This window comes from Colossoma macropomum, unplaced genomic scaffold (assembly GCF_904425465.1).
Source record: "Colossoma macropomum unplaced genomic scaffold, Colossoma_macropomum, whole genome shotgun sequence".
Taxonomy (NCBI): domain Eukaryota; kingdom Metazoa; phylum Chordata; class Actinopteri; order Characiformes; family Serrasalmidae; genus Colossoma; species Colossoma macropomum.
In genome coordinates, this window is record NW_023495386.1 from 743,357 (window position 1) to 761,865 (window position 18,509).

Consider the following 18,509-nt stretch of genomic DNA (forward strand, 5'->3'; position numbering starts at 1 on the left):
TAGTGAGTTATAGTCAGCTTCAAATTTAAGCCATCACTTTCTGTCCCAGAGTACAACAGCCATTCATAGGACACACCTCAGATTATATCAACAGATTTAATAGGCAGCAACAATACTTCCACTTAATACATTACTAAGAGTACTACTGCAGCATGTCCAACACTAGCAACGTGTCACCTTTTTTCAATTTGAACTTAGCCAAATCAGTTAAAAGCTATAGAGGAATCAATGTTACATGAACAACACAACACTTCTGTGTGGTAGATTCTGAAGGCTAAAACAATTCACCAATTACATGATATGAAAAGCTTAAAGAAGGTACATCTATCAGTTATCCTAGTCACACAAATATTATTTATTTCATCATACTCATGATTTCTCGATAGCAGATCTGAGACAAAAGTGGCAATTGGGATAGCAATTCATTTACAACTTGTGAAGTATGTAGTAGATGTCTGAATACCAGTATGGTTTGTTCAGTACAGTTTCATGGATGCAGCAAACAGATCAGTAAGATCTTCTTCAGTGTGAGATCTGGGGGCCAGTTTTGTCACCCGCTCCTGCAAAATACACACACAAATATTACCTGGACACTCAATACAGTAGAAAGCAGTACCCATCTTTTTCAAAAGAGCAATTTGGCACATACAATGCTAGACAACACTGAGTTGCCAGTTTAATAAGTAAACCTACCTTGTACCCACACTTTAAAGGCCAGTTTGTCAGTACACCTACCATTTCCAATATTTTGCAACACACACCCAGCACCTATTTGACTTTCCCTTTCCTTATGCCACATCCATGTTTATATTACTGCTGTGCTGAGAACAGCCAACACCTACCATCAATATTCTAGTCAGCAGTAGTCCTATGTCCTATGGCTGCCACTGAGGCTGGCTTACAAACTGTGCAGCAATAGATGTGCTATACCTATATGTACCTAATAAAATGACCAGTAAGTGGAATAAATAAACCAGTTTCTCAGTGTATGGTCACTGTGTTTTCAGATCTTAAATTTTACAACACAGGCCTGGGAATTTGCCAGAGGGGGCAAACCTGAGGGATGGTTCCTTTCACCAGGGCAGGAATGTCCTCTTTAACATAGCCAATTGCAGACAAGCCATCTTCCACTTCCAGGTCATACAAGAAGTTTCTCAGTGTGTCTGCCAACACACACCCAGCATCTTTTCTCTTCACTTTCCTAACATCAGCACCTGGCCATCACACACACACACACACACACACACACACACACACAATCATATATACATGCACACAGGCACATACACTTATATCTACATCGGTAAAGGCTATATGATTCATTCCACCAAATTAGTTGAAATTCAGTTCACCATCAATACAACAAAAACACCTCCAAAACCATTTACCAAATGTTTTGATAGTGTCAATAATAGGGAAAGCATTTTTTTTTTCATTTCTAAATTAAACTCATGAAAAATCGACATCTTTCAACTTCACTTTAAAGAACTTCACAAGTTAAAATTTAGGGGTTAGGGTCTGGGACAGCCACCTTCCAAAAGAAAGTACCCTACAAATGATGATTTTGTATATATTTAATTTATTACTATCTCTATGCCTTGCTTTTAAATAGATCATTATATTATTTTGTAAATATCTAAGCTCATTTGTTGTTTTAAATAGTTTTACTGTGGGACCACAGTTTGAACTAATTTACAAGAAACCTGCTTTATGCCATCACCTTAAATTTTGATATACAATTGTTAATGATCAACCACATTCACACCTTTATCAAACTTTTTTCCCACCAGCTTAAAATGAATACTTATCTTTTATATGTTGCTACTAAAAGAAGGCTAAGCACTGAACCACGGCTGAAGCCCCTCACCCTTCCTATCAAACTTTCTAAAAATCTCCTTCTCTAACTTCTGTTTTTGCACTCCACCACCTCCCCATATACTCCCTGTATTTCTATCATTTCTCTCAGTCCTATCTCTGTTCAACAAGGATGGGTCTAGCCATCTAGCTTAAAGCAGAAGTCACGCAGAACTTAAGCCCAAGTTCTCAGAGCTCCCTCCCCTCAGACATTCAAACAAAGTCTTCTCATACTACACCCACATGTTGACGTTAAGGTTTTTGATAACTACACACTGTTCTGTGTGTCTGTGTGTGCGCGTGTGTGCACATGCATTACCAAGTATCTCTGCTGCCTCTAGGTGGCGCTCTGGACACATGCTGGCAGTGAAGGCAAAGACAGCAGGAGAGGTGAGAACCACAGAGAGACCATGTGGCTTAAAGAATCACACACAAACACACAAACACGCACAGACACAAATCAGAAAATATGGGGAAACATCACAAACATATGGTAGGTTATATATGTAACTTAAAAGCGGTACTGCTTTCAGTGTAAGCACTTTAATATTTTAAAATCATACTGAATTATGGAATACTAGTTTTAATAAAAAAATATTACTTCAAATCGTTTCTGCTTTTACTCAAGTGAAAGATTTGTATAGTTCTTCCACCACTGGTAGTTTGTTTGTTGTTCACTGCTCAGGACTGTTCTTACCACCAAGGGATGGTCCACACTGTAGCCTTTAGCTTTATGATTCTTGACATTACCAGCAATAGGGTACGACATTCCATGACTGAAACAAAGAAACAGAAGAAGTGTACTTTATTGAACAGAGTTTAATCAAGCAATGTTTCTGATTTTTAGAATCTGTATCTCACTTTTTCGAAACAAAAGTAAAAAAAAAAGCAAACAAAATCATTATTAACTGAGTTTATCCACTTCTAACACCATTCAGGCAGAACTAAAACTTTTTTCTTACAGAGTAAAAGTATTGCAAATCTTCAACAAAAATGACAGATAGCTTTTCTGATAATGCCTACATATCACCCGAGATGAGCTTCTTCTCTGACATAATAAAGGGTTAAATGATATTTGCAGCTCTAAATTAGGTATGTAAGTGAGGGAAATTACCATAAATGAACTCCTGCATTGCCAAAACCAATTCCAGCAAAAACACTTGCCAGGTGCATGTTGGAGCGTGCCTCCACATCACTGGGGTCCCTCACCGCTCTGACACATGCCCACAAACACAAACACATATTATGAGCACACTAACACGGACACAAATGTACCGTTTTATAGGTATGCTTATTTACTGCATGTTACCAAAATTAAAATTTGAAACAATTTTTTGTTACTTTTTGTTGGCAGATTTCACCATTTGAAAAAACTGAAATGTTGACTGATGTAAAACTGACTGCACTGCTCACAGTTGGAGTGATGGACATTTCCATCAGAATGGTGCAGTGAAAAAGTCATCCAATTGAGTGTTAATAATTTTGTCTGGGTTATCTTTCTGTTTGCTTTAATGGAAGTTATACATTTACTTCTTGGGAGGGGATACACTATATGTTCAAAAGCATCCAGACACCTATTTTAATTAGTGAAGTCAGCTACTATAATGTGCACCAATTAATGACACAGGTACCCAGCTGTACACATAGCTTGTATAATCTTCAATCAAATGGGACACTCTGGACAGCTGCACATGAGGCTTAGGTCACCTAGTCCAATGTTAAGGACTGGCTAGAGGGGTATAAAGCCCTTAGCATTGAGCTGCAGAGCAGTGGAACTGTGTTCTCTTGTTTTCATGGAGCCACTTGTGATCCAGAATTAACCTGACCTGATGTCACTAATGCTCTTGTAGCTGAATGCAATCAAATCCTCATAGCAATGATCCAACATCTAGTGCAATGCCTTCCCAGAAGAGAAGAGTCTGTTACTGCAGCACAGGGGGGACAAACTCTCTATTAATACCCTTGATTTTAGAAGAAACACTGAATGAGCAGGTACCTATAAACTTCTGGACATATAGTGTATGACCCATAAAACTGGGTAATAAATAAATAAATATATAAAAAATAAATATAGAATAAACTTGGTTAGGACTGTAACTTTCTCTCACGCTCAGGTATACCGTTTTAGGTACTTGGCAACCATGTGGAGGGCATGTCTTGCCCAGACATCGCTGACTGGGTTGCTGCCCTGGTAGGCAGGGCGGCTGATAGGATTGTCAGGGCATGGACTTCTCATGTTATATGGCAGTGCAGTGTAGGATTCCAATGCATGGCTTTGGTGGGAGAGGAGAAAGAAAGCAAGGTGCGGGGCGTAATTTTGCATGTTAAATTTTGTGATACAACATATAATGTATTTTTTGCCCAATACAATAATTTTTTGATACAGAAGTAAAAAAAAGAAATACGAACATCAATTTTGTTTTTATTTACAATTACCAAAAGAGGACCATAGTGTCATCAGCCAATCTGGCAACTCTAGGCTTATACTTTTAGAGAATGTAATTTTCTTTCAGACGTGTTAAAAATTATTTTCAAAAGAGAGTGAATTTTTAGAGAGTGAATATAAATATGCATACTTTGACACACACTCTAAAAATAAGCACTCCTAGTACCTCACAGACCCACACACACTGTGGAATGAGTATTACCAGAGCACATCGAAGCCGCTGTTGGCAGCCACTCGGGCTGGCATGTGCAGTGTGTGAAGTGGATCTACCATACCCAGAGTAGGTCGTAGTGACCGATTCGCTATGCCTGAAAAGAAAATGCATGGAAACACATACACACCCACACCATCCTGGCTTGACATCACTCATCAGAGACTCAAAAAACTACTAAGTGACATCCACCTACTGTTGGAGTACTTCTGTAAAAGGATGGATAGTAAACAAAATCATTTTGTGTTTAGAAGAAGTTTCTTCTAGATTTGGATCAAACTTAATTCTTAATGTGGTATGTTTTGAAGAATGTTTTTGTGTTTTAATTTTCACACACCTGTTTTAGCCTTCAAGTCTTCAAAGTCAAAGATGGCCACACCTGTAGTCTCACTTCCTGTGCCTGCCGTAGTGGGAACTGCAAGTCACACACACACACACACACAGACATGTACATATATACACAAACAGCAGAAAAGTTCTCTCCAGTATCTCTGAAAGTGAGTGTGTGTCCATTTGTTTGTGTTGTGATGGCTCTCAAATCAGATGGACTATTCTACCAAATTAGTTCAAACTGTGGTCACTCAGTAGAATTATGTATTCAGAGCTTAGATATTTACAAGGATTATGTTATGATCTATATAAACCCAAGGCATAATGAAATAGTAATAAGCTAAAAATATACAAAATCATCAAATACTTTCTATTAGGTACTTTCTATTAGGAGGTGGCTGCAGTTTTTTCAATGTTTTTTAAAAGACACCCCACACCCCTGCATTGAGTTATGCTCAAAATTTGCTAAAATTGTAAAAACTGAAACAGTCACTACATAAACATTTGGTAAAGTCTCAAAAGTGTTATGGCTGTTTTGGTAGTTACAAAAATGAATGTTTCATCGTTGTTTTGATAAAATAAACATAATTAAGGTACAGGGTCATTCGAGGTAAAAGGATTTTAGGCTAATGTCCAATTCAGCTAAAGCCTGTGTTTTGAACTCTAAAATGAACCAATTCAGTAGAATTATTCATATATGAGTGTGTATGAGAACTTTGATGGTCCTGTAACTGTGAGACAGTCTTTTTGTGTTTGTAAATGTGTCAGTGTATGTGAATACCAGCAATTAGAGGCTTCAATGATCCTGTAACTGGCTTTCCTTTCCCAATTGGTGCATTGACAAAATCCAGAAACTCAGCCTCCGGGTGACATGCATAGAGATTTGCTGCTTTACAGGTGTCAATCACAGAGCCACCGCCCACAGCTACATAGGCATCAAAATCTCTTTTCTTCGCAAAATCAATAGCTGCCTTGAAACTAAAAATAGAAAGGAATTTTAGAATCTGTTTGAACCACTAGAAAATGGATCTTCTAAAAAACTTCACCCTGTCACAAATAATTAAATAAATACTGCATCTTTAAGTACCCAACACTGTCTGTGTTTGTTACACTGTGTGTTATATCCCAATATTATAATTTAAGAAGTTAAAAAAAGATAAACAAATAAAGTATGGGTCTTTTGTAACTAATGTGCATTAAATCAGAAAATCAGAAAATACATATTATTAATTGAAAACATCTATAATTCACTGTTCTTTGCTATTGGCCTTTTCATACCTTTTTTATTTACAAACAAGAACAGCAGACAGACACACAAACACACATCACCTGCTGTCTGTAGGTTCCACCCTCACACTGTTGTAGCATTCATACTTCACTCCATGTTTGGCCAGTGAGTCTAGCACTGCTGTTACTGGTGGCAACCTGGACAAGTTCCTGTCAGTCATCAGACACACATTCCGTGCACCCAAATTCTGCAGGTCCTGGACAAACAATTGAGAACATTACTTGTTACCAACTTCATATCTTCATATTCAGTCAATAACGATCTTCCTTATTACCCTATTAATGATACATATCTACAACAAATGTGATTAATTTTTTGTTGTAGGTGAATGTATAAAATCCAGCCAAGTAGACCTCTTTATAAGCATTTAGAAAAATGTTGTGAGAGAAGTGCATGTGCGGCAATACAGGCGTTCAAAAACGGACTAGACAGGCAGAAGGCTATCATAATGTTTATTCTAGGGGTAATGATTACATGTCCAAGGCTGATCAGTTGTGGTTCCATCAGTTCCACTTGCATATTATGGAACTAACTGTACTGACAGAGATGTTTAGGGTTATGGCTCTGTAGCATTTTCCATTTCAGTGATGTTTAACAATGCTGTCCCTAAGAACTTTAGAAAGCCACTTCACCTTACCCTGTGATTGCTACTTGTTGCGTGGCAACATCGTTTACAACACCAGGTGCAAAATATAATGCAAAAAAGTTCTAATATTTACAACATGATTTAGTTTAATATAGCATTGATATATATAATATATAATTTTAATATGACCTGAACGAGTGTCTGAATATGTTTTCCTTATTAATTTTGTTTTTCTTTAAACATATATTTGTTTATGCTTATGATTAAATGCATTTTTGTCCAAACACATTTGATGTTAAATACACTGAGTTGAAACAATTATGCAGGCATTTGTTTTCCTTTCCACATATGCAAAGGCCTATGGTTTGGGACCCTCTGCCACAACTCATTTAACTGACACATTCTTAAGCCTAGGGAGTGGCATCATCTTTTGGTACAAATACTACCTTTCAAGAGGACAGAAAAAAAACAAGCAGAAAATTGTTTCTGAATGTCTTGGGTGAAACCTTTTTTGGTTGGGGTTGTGCAGTATGTTGCACTGAAATGTATCTCTGGTAAAACTATTTAAAGAGACAAAAACAGATTCTAATCTGTAATATTGTTAAACTTGTAAAACACATTTTAAATCTGTTTACAGTAACGCAGTAGCAGATAGTACAGCACTGGCATACAGCAATAAAGAAGGCTGAATAGGTTCAAATCAAAACCTGTACTTTTTGTTTTTTGTGGTTGTTTATTTAGTGACTGACTAAAGATATTTATTGACCTGATCGTAAGTTTAGTGTCTGTCAGAAAGTTTGCTTTTGTGGCATTTGTTTACTATTTTGTGGGCGTTTGACCATTTTGCAAAGAAAATGTGTTATTTTGGCTGGCAAGTCTCTGTTTAGTTATCATGTGATAATTCAGGGAACCACAGGGGTGAGTGGGAATTTGACCCACCACTTTTTAAAGTTCTGGGGAGATGACCCACCACTATTTGATCAAGTTAAGGGCATACTTTTCATAATTTCACATAAAGAAATAAGACTTAGTAAACTAGTACATATTTAATTCTTGATATCAGTAATTTTATTTGCACTTGTGAAAATTAAAATTTAAAAAGCAAATATTAAATATTAACTAGTAAAAATTCATTTTTTACTGGTAAGAAATTAATTTTTACTAGTAAATGTCATTTTCACATATGTAAATTCCTTTGTAAAAATTAATTTTAAATCAGAAAATAGGATTCAAAGCGAAAACTGCTTGAAATAAAATCAATTAAAATATATGCTTAGAACCTCAGCATGTCAAACTGCTCTTCACTTCTTTGGATTTCAAGCTAAATCTCCTTTCCATTCACAAGAGAGCTAACATAGAATTTGTAGGAAGGAAGTAGTAGGAAGCAGTAGGAAGAGGCTGTTTTAAATACAGTGCCATTTAAATCTGCCAATACCTGTTAAATCTGAAATCCTGCTCAAGCAAGCTGTTTTCCTCTCTGTACTCCTATAGATGTTTCAATCAAACAGATCCAAACCTGTCTTTCAACCCCTTAAATGGCCAGGGCCCACCGATGGGCCCAAAGTTTTATTACACATAAGATTTATTCTATAATCTAAGAATAGCTCAGCCAGTCCCTGTAGTTACTGAATAATAAGACTTGATGTGTAATGAGCCTGGGATTTTAAGGGGTTAAATATATTGGCTAATCAGCCGAGTGTGTGTATGTGTGTTTTGTTGTATGTGGGACCAAACATGTTTGGAACTATTGTAGAAAATATCACATATATTCCTTATTCATTAATGAGCAAGCGTGTTACCACTACACTATTTGCTCTAAACGTCACTGTAAATCAGGTGGTGCATTTTATGAATCTGGCCCTATGTCTAATAAACTATGTTTCAGGAGTATTCTCTCAATATTATGAAATGAAACTATTACCATGCCAATTTCTCTGGTGACCCCCTCTCCGTATCTGATATTAGAGCAGGCCATCTGAAACAGGGAGACACACATCATCAAATTAAGATTTGTAATCTGAATGTTTTTACAAACAGCCTGTCTGATATTGATATTTAACCGAGTTGCTCTGTGTAAATGAAACTTATTTCAAATTGTGTTATAAAATTGTGTTGCACAGATATAAAGTTATGACTACTGACACTGACCTCAAAGGCATAGTCAGTTTTTCTCCCACAAGCATGGCCAGGACCTGACCACACAAGAAAACAGAGTGATTTAGCACCATGCAGCATGCTACTTTAACTTCATATTTTGAGTTTAGATGACTTAAACAAACTTAAATTGTTGAGATGTTAACAAAGTAATTCGGATGACTTTGGTATGATGTGAACTGGTTAATTATAGAGAAACCTACAGATTAGATACTTAGATTCTTAGATTCATCGCGATGCGGACGTGAACAATTCTGAATCGATTCACAAATGTCAAAAATCGATTTTCTAAATTTAAATTTGTAATGTAACGTTGACGGAACGCAAAAGGCGGAACCTGTAAGTGCGGAAGTGCAGTGCCCGGACAGTCTGTGACGCGCACATAACAAAAACACAACTGGATGAGTGAGAAATCCGACCGGTACCCTCTACATTAAAGCCAGGTTAGATCAGGAGTCACAACCCAAATGATAAGAAGAGACATTTTGTCTTTTCAACAAAAATCAAACCACCTTGGGAGCCACAACATTTTATGACCAGTATGTCTCATTATGTGATAATATTCTAGTATAGGCTAAAAATTATAAACAAAAACGCAGATTTACTTTGCTCTGCTTTAAGCTTTAGCTCAGCTATAGCTGCTTTTCTTCCATCACCGCCAGAAAACTTTTCCTCAAAAGTTTAATAGTTTCTTGTAAAATGTCTCTCAAAGCTCGACTGTTTTATGAGACTGAAGTCGCTTCTTATTCTCCAGCTTCTTGTTCGAATTTTCCCGTTCCAACTTGAATTCTGCCTGAGGACGTAAACGCGGTGCTATTAAAGGTGGAACGGGAAAATTCGAAAGAGAAGTGACTTCAGCTGTGCGACTTTTTAGTGTTTGACAGTTTCTTGTTACAGATTTAACGTACCAGGAAACCAACTGCGCTGCTTATTAATGCAAATAAGTCCATTTGTCTCCAAATGTTCGTCTGTCTTTTCCTTTTTCGTTCGCTACTCACTCAGCGAAACCTCGTTGCTAGATGACCTGCAGTCTGCACGCCAATTCTCAGTCGTTGTGAAACAGGGCTTTTGCTCTATGTTGCACACGTCCCGTCTCGAAGATATTTTACTGAAACAGCAATTCCCCAACTCTCTACAATGAGACCAAAACTGAAGTTATAAAATCACTAAAAACGGTTAGGACGGCTGTAACGTGCTGCATGGACATCCATTACCACTGGATCTTATGTCAACCTAACAGCGCATTTTATCACAGATGAGTGGCAGCAGCGTCTCATGCGCTCCAAACAACAGCAGTGAATGAGTCTTCTAGTTCACTTGCCACATCACTTCCATTTGATTTATTAATAAAAGATATTGGAAGTAAATTCATTATGGATCATCACAAATACTTTGCTTTAAAACTACCAAGTCATCAGACATTAAGAAAACAGAAATCTTGTATAGAAAAAAAGATGCATCGATAATCGTTTTATTATCGCATCGCAGCCCTCTGAACCGTAAAAACATATAATAATAAATAAAAATAAATACATATATATAAATATATACATATATAAATATATATAAACACACACACATTATATATATATATATATATATACACACCATTATCAACATTAAACATATCAAATTTAATGGCTATATTTGCAATGTAGATACTGTGACCCCTGGTTCCTATCACCATCAGCAGAAATTATTGAAAAATTGAAAAATCTCATTAACATTCCCTCAAAGACCTCTGAGAAATAATGCATTTACTAATTTCCATGCACATTTGTGCTAGTTTAAGAGAAACCTTTCAGTTGACATGTACCTTGAAGATAGGTGTGTGCAGAATACATATGTGAGTGAGCTGGGCATCTGCACCTGTTAAAAGTGACACAATGCATTTCAACAAACATAAACCTTTAGCAGTGGAGGCACAGTTAGGTCTGAAACTTGATTCACCAGTTATCCATCTCTGTCAGGCATAAAGACAAAAGCTGACTGTGTGATATGGCGGACGGAGTGTGACAAAATTGGAAATGAATGAATGAATGAATGAATTAATTAATTAATAACAAAAATAGATAAACTTGATTTGAGTAACAGAGAAGTAAATAAATAAATTCAGAACATAAAAATGTAAATAAGTAAACAAAGAAAGAAAGAAAGAAATTAGCCATAAATAAATATGGGTATAATAAAAATGGGTTAGAAATGCATAAATAAATTAATATATTTATACATATGAGCAGAAATACTGAAGTGAATTAATATTTTATTTATTTCTCTATTTATTTATTTCTGTGTTTCTTCCTCCTGTTCATGCGAATAAGGTGGGCAACACTAACGTAATTCCAACAAACTACTAACGTAATTCTAACTAACTAACAAATTCCAATATGGCGAACCGTGAACTTTGTCAGGTTCTATGAGATTTCGCAAACCCACTCAGTCGTTTCTGTTAAATGACAGATCACACAATTACCCAGCAAACACACATCATTGTCACAACGTTGCCTACTTTCTTTGCTACACGTTGCTTCAACGTTGTCGAAAGGTGGTGCTCTTTACACTGCCTGAACAAGGTTGCCACAACCTCATTATTCAGTAATATAGCGAAATTCCATGGAGTTCCATGCACAACATAATGGAACCTTAGAGGATTCCAGGACGTTGCGAGAACTTACTGACATTGCCATGTTTTCACAACTTCCTGAGGAATTACATTTAACAATGTGACAACGTTGTGACCACTAAAACAATAGGTTGTCACATCGTTGTCGCAACGTAACTGTGTTTGCTGGGTAGCTACACCTCGCAGCCCTGTTCTCTGCTGCGTACACGCGCGGAATTCCTGCTGTGGCATTTTGGAGACTTACGCCGCACCGGCGAGCTGCCTCAGTAAGTGCGCTGCCCTGCTGCGACCTGCCATGGCTGTGAGTCTCAAAGTTTCTCCCTCTGCTCTGCGCTTCCTGTGCGCAGGACTTCTATGGAGGAGGAAACAGGCCCTTTACGTCAGCGAACCGATTTCCGGTGACGGGGTACAGTTTAAACTTTTGAAGTTTTTTACTCGGCGCGTGTTTTAATGGATTTATTTTGTTTATAAAATTTAACTTGTTATTACTTTTCATTCTCTGTCGTCTGTCTTCATTTTTAATTTCTGTAGATAGTCTAGTGTTATTTTCTGCTTAAATAAGAGTTATTTAACCCGACCACTTTATAATTTTGGAGTGTGTCTGTCAGAATTTGTGACCATTCAGTCAAAGGAGCCTTTGCGAGGTCAGACACTGATGTGGCCTGGTGCACAATTGACGATCCGATTACTTCCAGAGGTGTTCAGTGGGGTGAATGAATTGAGGTAAGGGCTCTGTGCAGGCCACTGGTTCTTCCACATCAAACTTATCAAACCGTGTTTTTATGGACTCGCTTTGTGCACAAGGGCATAGTCATGCTTCCCCAAATTGTTGCCATAAAGTTGGAAACATATAATTGTGTAAAATATCTTTGTATGATTTAGCATTAACATTAGCCTTCACTGGAACTATAGAACCTAGCCCAAACGCTGATAAACAGATCCAGACCATTATCCCTCCCCAATTTTCCCAAATTTCATTAACTGATTTGTGGCAAAGGTGGCGTGAAAGAATCAAACGGCACTTTTGCAACTAAGAAGTCTTATGACGTTGAGGATTTTTCTCTACTGCCATCCTCATCTCAGAGATGTTTCTGATCAGACACTGTGTCTTGAGCCTTAACAGTATGTGCCACTGACCCAAGCCGACGAAGAGTTAATGTAGTGCCAGAAAATGATTAGCAGCCAGTGGCAGAGGCGTCCGAATGGTAGAACGTTCCCTAAAACCGTGACAGCTAGCTTCTACTTATCTGTTAAGCAGGTTCATATTCGATAAAACCCGAGTCCTAATTAGATGCACTGCTTTCTGAATTAATAAAGAGGATTTCTTTGAACACTGTCTAAGTTTCATTTAGTTTGAGGTCAACATCGCAGACTGAATCACCGATCAGCCAGGGTTTGCTGCAGTGGCCCTAAATCCTTACGTTCTGCAAGCTGTTCATGACACTTACCGTTTAACATGTGTTTCAGTTCCCACTCAAATTCACGTTCCCCTTCATAAATCGAACCGTCGGCTGCGCACACTCACTAAACAAATCAATGGCAAGCAACACTGGAACTAAGGAAAGAGAAGGGAAAAGGTTTCAGAAAGACTGTACGGACGAAAGGTTGACACAGTCCGTAACAATGGCCATTTAACGTTAACCTTTCCTGAACCGTTTCTCTTTCCATCATTCCAGCGTTGGTTAGTGTTGAATTCTGTTCAGCGAGTGCACACGCACAAGGTTTGAGTTGTGACGGGAAGCTTGAATCGGATGCAACACCAGCGGCTTTATGGAGACTTGCAAGAATCCTAACTTAATCGGTCCACCATCTTTATGGCATATCGCAGCCTTGTGAGGTGATGCTGAGGATATTTAGCTCAGCGCGTGAGTGTGGTTATCTTCTTGCTCGAGGCTCCTATGCTTTCATATTTATGAGTGTGGCACAAGTAGGGCGTCATCGGGGGGGTGGTAATGTTGTTTGACTGATTTGCATACTGTGTCATCTGCGCCTATAGCAGAGTTGAGTCAGTGGGGTGCTGCAGAGGTGGAACTGACCAAAAATTACATTTTTACAGTTTGGAAAGATGTGTTCACATTTTAAGCAAGGCTGGTATATTTTATTATTACAGAGTAGTGCATTTCAACTGTTAATGAAAAAAAGGTCTTAGGGTGTAGTTACTCTTTAATCTGCACATAGCCACAGTGAGCAAGTACAGTACTCAAGTGTTCAAAGAATGAATGCACAGTCAAAGTCAATCTGCTAAACAGGAAGCAATATCAAGTCAAAATATTATTTATTGTGCTAAATCTCATAAGTAGCTATGTTTTGCAGTAAAATATATTAAAATTAATTCCAGCTATACCACCGTAGCATTAAAACTCAAAAAAGCTACTGATTCTGTTTTGGATGTACACCTTTGTAAAATTTGAATTAGCATTAGATCTTACACATATCTCATCATAATTTTAGAGTTCACAATTATCCAGGTGTTTTATTGTATTTCCGAATAACACTGACATGTAGTATCTTGACAGTACTAGTCAATGTAAAAGTGCTGCCAAAAAGATGCACATTGCTCAGCTGTCTTTACAATATGTATGAGTGGTGTTGTGTGAGAACAACAACACTTACACAGTAACTAGTTCATTTTAGTCAGATTGTTTCAGTAGTTTAATACTATGGTGTAATGGTAATGCTCTTTGTCATTCTGGGTTAGGGGATATTTTCAGACATTTGTCACAGTTGGTTCCACGGTGGTATTTAGCCTGAAAGTGGAGACTGAAATGTTACTGAGAACATTTTGCCACAGTCCACTCACCTTTAAAAAACTGTTTTACATTGGACTCTCTTCATTATTTCCCAAAGGACGAACTTACACACTTTGCCAGCACCACAAAGACCAGTTCTTTTTGCAGAAAAGCAAGTCTTTAATTAGCACAGTGACAAGTCAAGGCAGGTGAAAAAGACAGTGATAGTGAAGAAAGGAAGGAAAGCTGTTTTTCTCTGGTTAGATCCACAGTCTGTAATACTTAAACTCCTGCTTTCTGAACATGTTGTATTTTAATGTAAAGGAAAACACACATATTTAAGTAACACATAGTTCCCATGATTTTGTTGTTAAATCAGATTCAGCAACAAGGCAAAAGTACACACAAATTCCATTACAAACAATTTCTCACTATGCTTGCACACTAGAGCACTGTAGTAATATAAAGGGTTTAATGAAATGTGTACTTACAGTTTACACATGTAGCAAAAATAAAATATGTCTAGCTAAACATCCACTACTATGTCTGGTAATGTAACGCTCCATGTAAACCACATTTATATCTTTGTGCAATATTTTTCTATTGACTTGTGTACTACTGTAGCTATTATCTAAACCTAATTTCAATACTCTATGTCCTGTACATATTGTAGTATTGACAGTAAGCTGACTTGACTTGACTTGACTAATCCTAACTTTAACCCTTCCAGTTACAAAATATCAAATAGTAAACCTCTCTTTGTTGATTTTTGTGCTTTTTCTTTTTCAAATAAAATTATTGTTAAAAAACATTTTTTGGTGGAAACCAACCAAGCAATGTTTTAATTTCAAAAGATTTCTCTTTCCTGTCTCCCTGCTAAGAGTTTGTCACCACAAAGACTTGCATGCAGGTGTGATGCTCTGGACATTAAATTTAGACAGTTTCCATCAGTGTCTATGGCCTCATAACTCCTAGACTTAAAGGAGAATTCCAGTGACTTTTCATAATTTCTGCACAATTAAATTGTTATGAAGTGAACAAAATCATTCAGAGTGGGTTGATGTGAAAAGCTTCATTTTAGAGAAACTTACCCAGTCTGAATTTTGATTTTTGAACCAGATGCCTGAGGAATTTGTTGCCTGATGTCTGAGGCATTGTTTTACGATAGTTTTGATGTAAGGTTTGGCCTTTTACCTTCAGTAAGTTAATTTTACTAAACTTAAGTCCTTTTTTTTAATGTTGCTTGTATGTACTTTGTACTTGCTTTTAATTGTTTAATTGCTTGTAATTTGTGTTATGTCTTTAGGCTACTGCACTTTGTATCTTTTTAGCACTTTATTTTTATTTGTATTTGTTTTCACATTAATATTTTAAAGTTTCATTTTAATATTACTTTGTACTTTTTATGTAAATCATATTGAATTGCCTCTGTGTATGAGATGTGCTATATAAATAAACTTGCCTTGCCTAAAACATATGTTTTATGTAACTCTTACTAGGGGGGATGTACATGCAGGACATTGTAAGGCAAAATAGTGTCTAAAGAAAACTTTCTGAAATTTACCATTTTTCCATCATCAATATATATGTATGTATACTCAGAGGACACATGTAAGTTCACTAGTGATGTAAAATACTAAATTAAATGGCTATTTTTGTTTTGTAGACCCTGTGATCCCTGGTTCCTATCACCACCAAATCAAATTAAGGTAAAGAGTCTGTAAGTTTCTCTATGCTGATCAATTTCAAACCTCTTTGAATGACTTTTCAACAATTGAATTGAAACTTTTGAAAAATCAGGGACATTTCCTATTAAATGCCTATTCACATCAAATCTAAATGATTTTGTAAAAAAATGTAATTATTTTTTATGATTATAATAGATCGGTCAAGTACTTCTGTACAAGTACTTTTGGAGGCTATACAGCACATTTTCTAGGTATCCTCCGTCTGTATATGTAAGTGTGTGTATTAACCTGTCAACTCTGTGTTCTTATTTTTCATAAATCATGATCACCCTTGGCAACCAGGGAACGGAAGTGAATACATGGGGGAGGAAACGGCAATCACTATGAACTAGATGTGAAGTGACACAGTGGTGCGTGTGCCTGTGTTGCTGGACATAAACATAGATCTTTTACACATTCAACACATTGGTGTTTATGGGGTAGCCTTTAGCATTGTTTTGGATATAAGTGTACTTGTGTGTTTTTGTCAATTGTTTTATAGCAAGATTTCTGGTGCAATTTTTAGAATTTACCTCCAAACTGTTTTTTTTTCATCCTTGCAGCAAAGCTCAGAATAAAAACAAATGTGTCCAGGCCTTTTTCTTTCTCTCACTTACTTAGTTAGCTGGATAATTCTGGTGAACACTGCGAATAGCCTGTGTTGTGCTGTCTCAAAAAGTTGCAGTCCATCAGCTTTGCTTCAGTCTATCAACCAGCAATGAGCAATAGATTAGACAAAAGGTAAAAAAGGTGAACATTAGCTTATAGTGAAACACAAACAACAACCATAACACAAAGTAAGACAACAGTATGTGACATATAAATATGCAAGAAATACAAACTCAATTACAAAAAAGTTGGGACAGTAGGAAAAATGTAAATAAAAACAGACAGCAATGATTTGACCTTTTTGAAAACAGTACAAACACAAGCAATATGATGTTTCAACTAATTAACTAATGTAGTTGTGAAAGTGGAATTTTTAACAATTCTTCCTTGATATAAAATAGTCTCATTCATCATATATTGCGCTTCATAATGCACCACGTTTTTAATTGGTGACAGGTCTAGATTGCAGATAGGCCAAATATGAAGCCACGCTATTGCCACACGTGCAGAACATGGCTCAGCATTGTCTTGCTAAAACAAGCAGGGACTTTCCTGAAAAAGACATCGTCTTGATGGCAGCATATGTTGCTCAAAAATGGTATGTACCCCTCAGCATTAATGGTGCCTTCACAGATGTGCAAGTTACCCATACCACTGGCACTAACATGTCCCTGTACCATGGCAGACTCTGGCTTTTGAACTTTGCATTGGCTACCTGTTACCTATTCACATGTTTAGGAAAGTTCTAAAGTGGGTGTTTTCACAAAGCAGCCTGAATCTCTTAGCACTACTCAGTTCACAACAGTGCTGGATCAATTTGAATATTAGTTCAATTTGAAGGTCTCTTTTAGTTTGATATTTTGGTCTCAGGTAGTTTATTAGGTCCTGCCTACTTGACTGGATGAACCAACATCAGCCAACCAACATCTACATAATGTATAATGTTATTTTCACTATTTTATTCTGTAAAGACAGTTTGTGTCTGCCTTTTCTTTCTTTTAACCAAACTCTGTAGGCGTTTGGGAACTGAGGAGACCAATTGCTGTAGTTTGAAAAGTGAAATGTTTTCCCGTTCATGCTTAATGTAGTATTTCAGCTGCTCAACATTTCAGGGTCTCCTTTGTTGTATTTTTCATTTCATAATGTGCCAAATGTTTTCAATGGGTGACAGGTCTGGACTGCAGGCTGGCCAGTTCAACACCTGGACGCTTACTATGGAGACATGCTGTTGTGATGTCTGAAGAATGTGGTTTGGCATTGTCTTGCTGAAATAAGCAGTGGTGGATGAAGTACACAAATCATGTACTTGAGTTAAAGTAGAGATACCCAAGGTAAAATATTACTCCAGTAAAAGTAGAAGTCCTCCCTTTAGACCTCCACTTGAGTAAAAGTACAAAAGTATTTGCCTTCAAAGTATCAAAAGTAAAAATACTAAAAGATTAATTTTGACTCTAATGTCCTATTACCTTTTTTGTCACAAGAATCTTGCTTCATTAACTCATTTTAGGTGAAAATACTCTGTCACTCTTGGTAAACCAATCTTTTAATAGAATGTCATTATTTAGTCTGTCACTGATGTCTATTAAAATAATCATAAGCACAAAACACTGAAGGCAAACAATTTCCATTAGGTAGAACCAAGAGGCTAAGAAAAGCTTGTTTAAGATTTATTTGCAAATTAGTTCCAAGTTTAAGTTTAATAAAAATGTTGCATCTGTAGGTCTCTGTTCATAAACATAAACTAGAAAAAAACAAATTTACTATAACATGAAAGTGTTTGTATAAATTCAGAAAAAAGACACATGGCAGTCACAAGTGCATATGTGTACATATTTCTATATTGTGGTCTATTTACACAAAGTTAGGTTAGTTCCACCATTTATGTTGGCATAGGCACTCGCAAAATTTTACATTGCTGCACTGACGTTGAACCGTACGACAGCGTTTTAGGG

At 36.8% G+C, this 18,509-nt stretch overlaps 1 protein-coding gene and 1 long non-coding RNA gene across 2 annotated transcripts; one reads left to right on the plus strand and one right to left on the minus strand.

The window, feature by feature from the left end:
• Positions 1-77: 77 nt before the first annotated feature.
• adhfe1 (alcohol dehydrogenase iron containing 1) lies at positions 78-11,857 on the minus strand. Its single transcript, XM_036562386.1, has 14 exons — positions 11,737-11,857; positions 10,686-10,738; positions 8,864-8,907; positions 8,637-8,690; positions 6,171-6,325; positions 5,623-5,819; positions 4,849-4,926; positions 4,503-4,608; positions 3,975-4,127; positions 2,969-3,067; positions 2,552-2,630; positions 2,174-2,270; positions 1,057-1,214; positions 78-560 (listed from the first exon to the last, which is right to left on the minus strand). The coding sequence occupies exons 1-14, from the start codon at positions 11,787-11,789 to the stop codon at positions 477-479; spliced, it is 1,410 nt and encodes a 469-aa protein (XP_036418279.1). The 5' UTR covers positions 11,790-11,857; the 3' UTR covers positions 78-476.
• A 43-nt stretch (positions 11,858-11,900) lies between these two features.
• LOC118801993 lies at positions 11,901-16,535 on the plus strand. Its single transcript, XR_005006606.1, has 3 exons — positions 11,901-12,215; positions 15,888-15,930; positions 16,252-16,535. It is a non-coding gene; the product is annotated as an uncharacterized LOC118801993 (long non-coding RNA).
• The last annotated feature ends 1,974 nt before the right edge of the window (positions 16,536-18,509 follow it).

Coding starts and splice junctions, on each gene's coding strand:
- adhfe1 (XM_036562386.1), bottom strand. CDS start 11,789: ATGGCAGGTCGCAGCAGGGCAGCGCACTTACTGAGGCAGCTCGCCGGT. Junction 5,820..6,170: donor GTGGAACCTACAGACAGCAG/GTGATGTGTGTT, acceptor TTCTATTTTTAG/TTTCAAGGCAGCTATTGATT. Junction 2,271..2,551: donor GTGTGGACCATCCCTTGGTG/GTAAGAACAGTC, acceptor TGATTCTTTAAG/CCACATGGTCTCTCTGTGGT.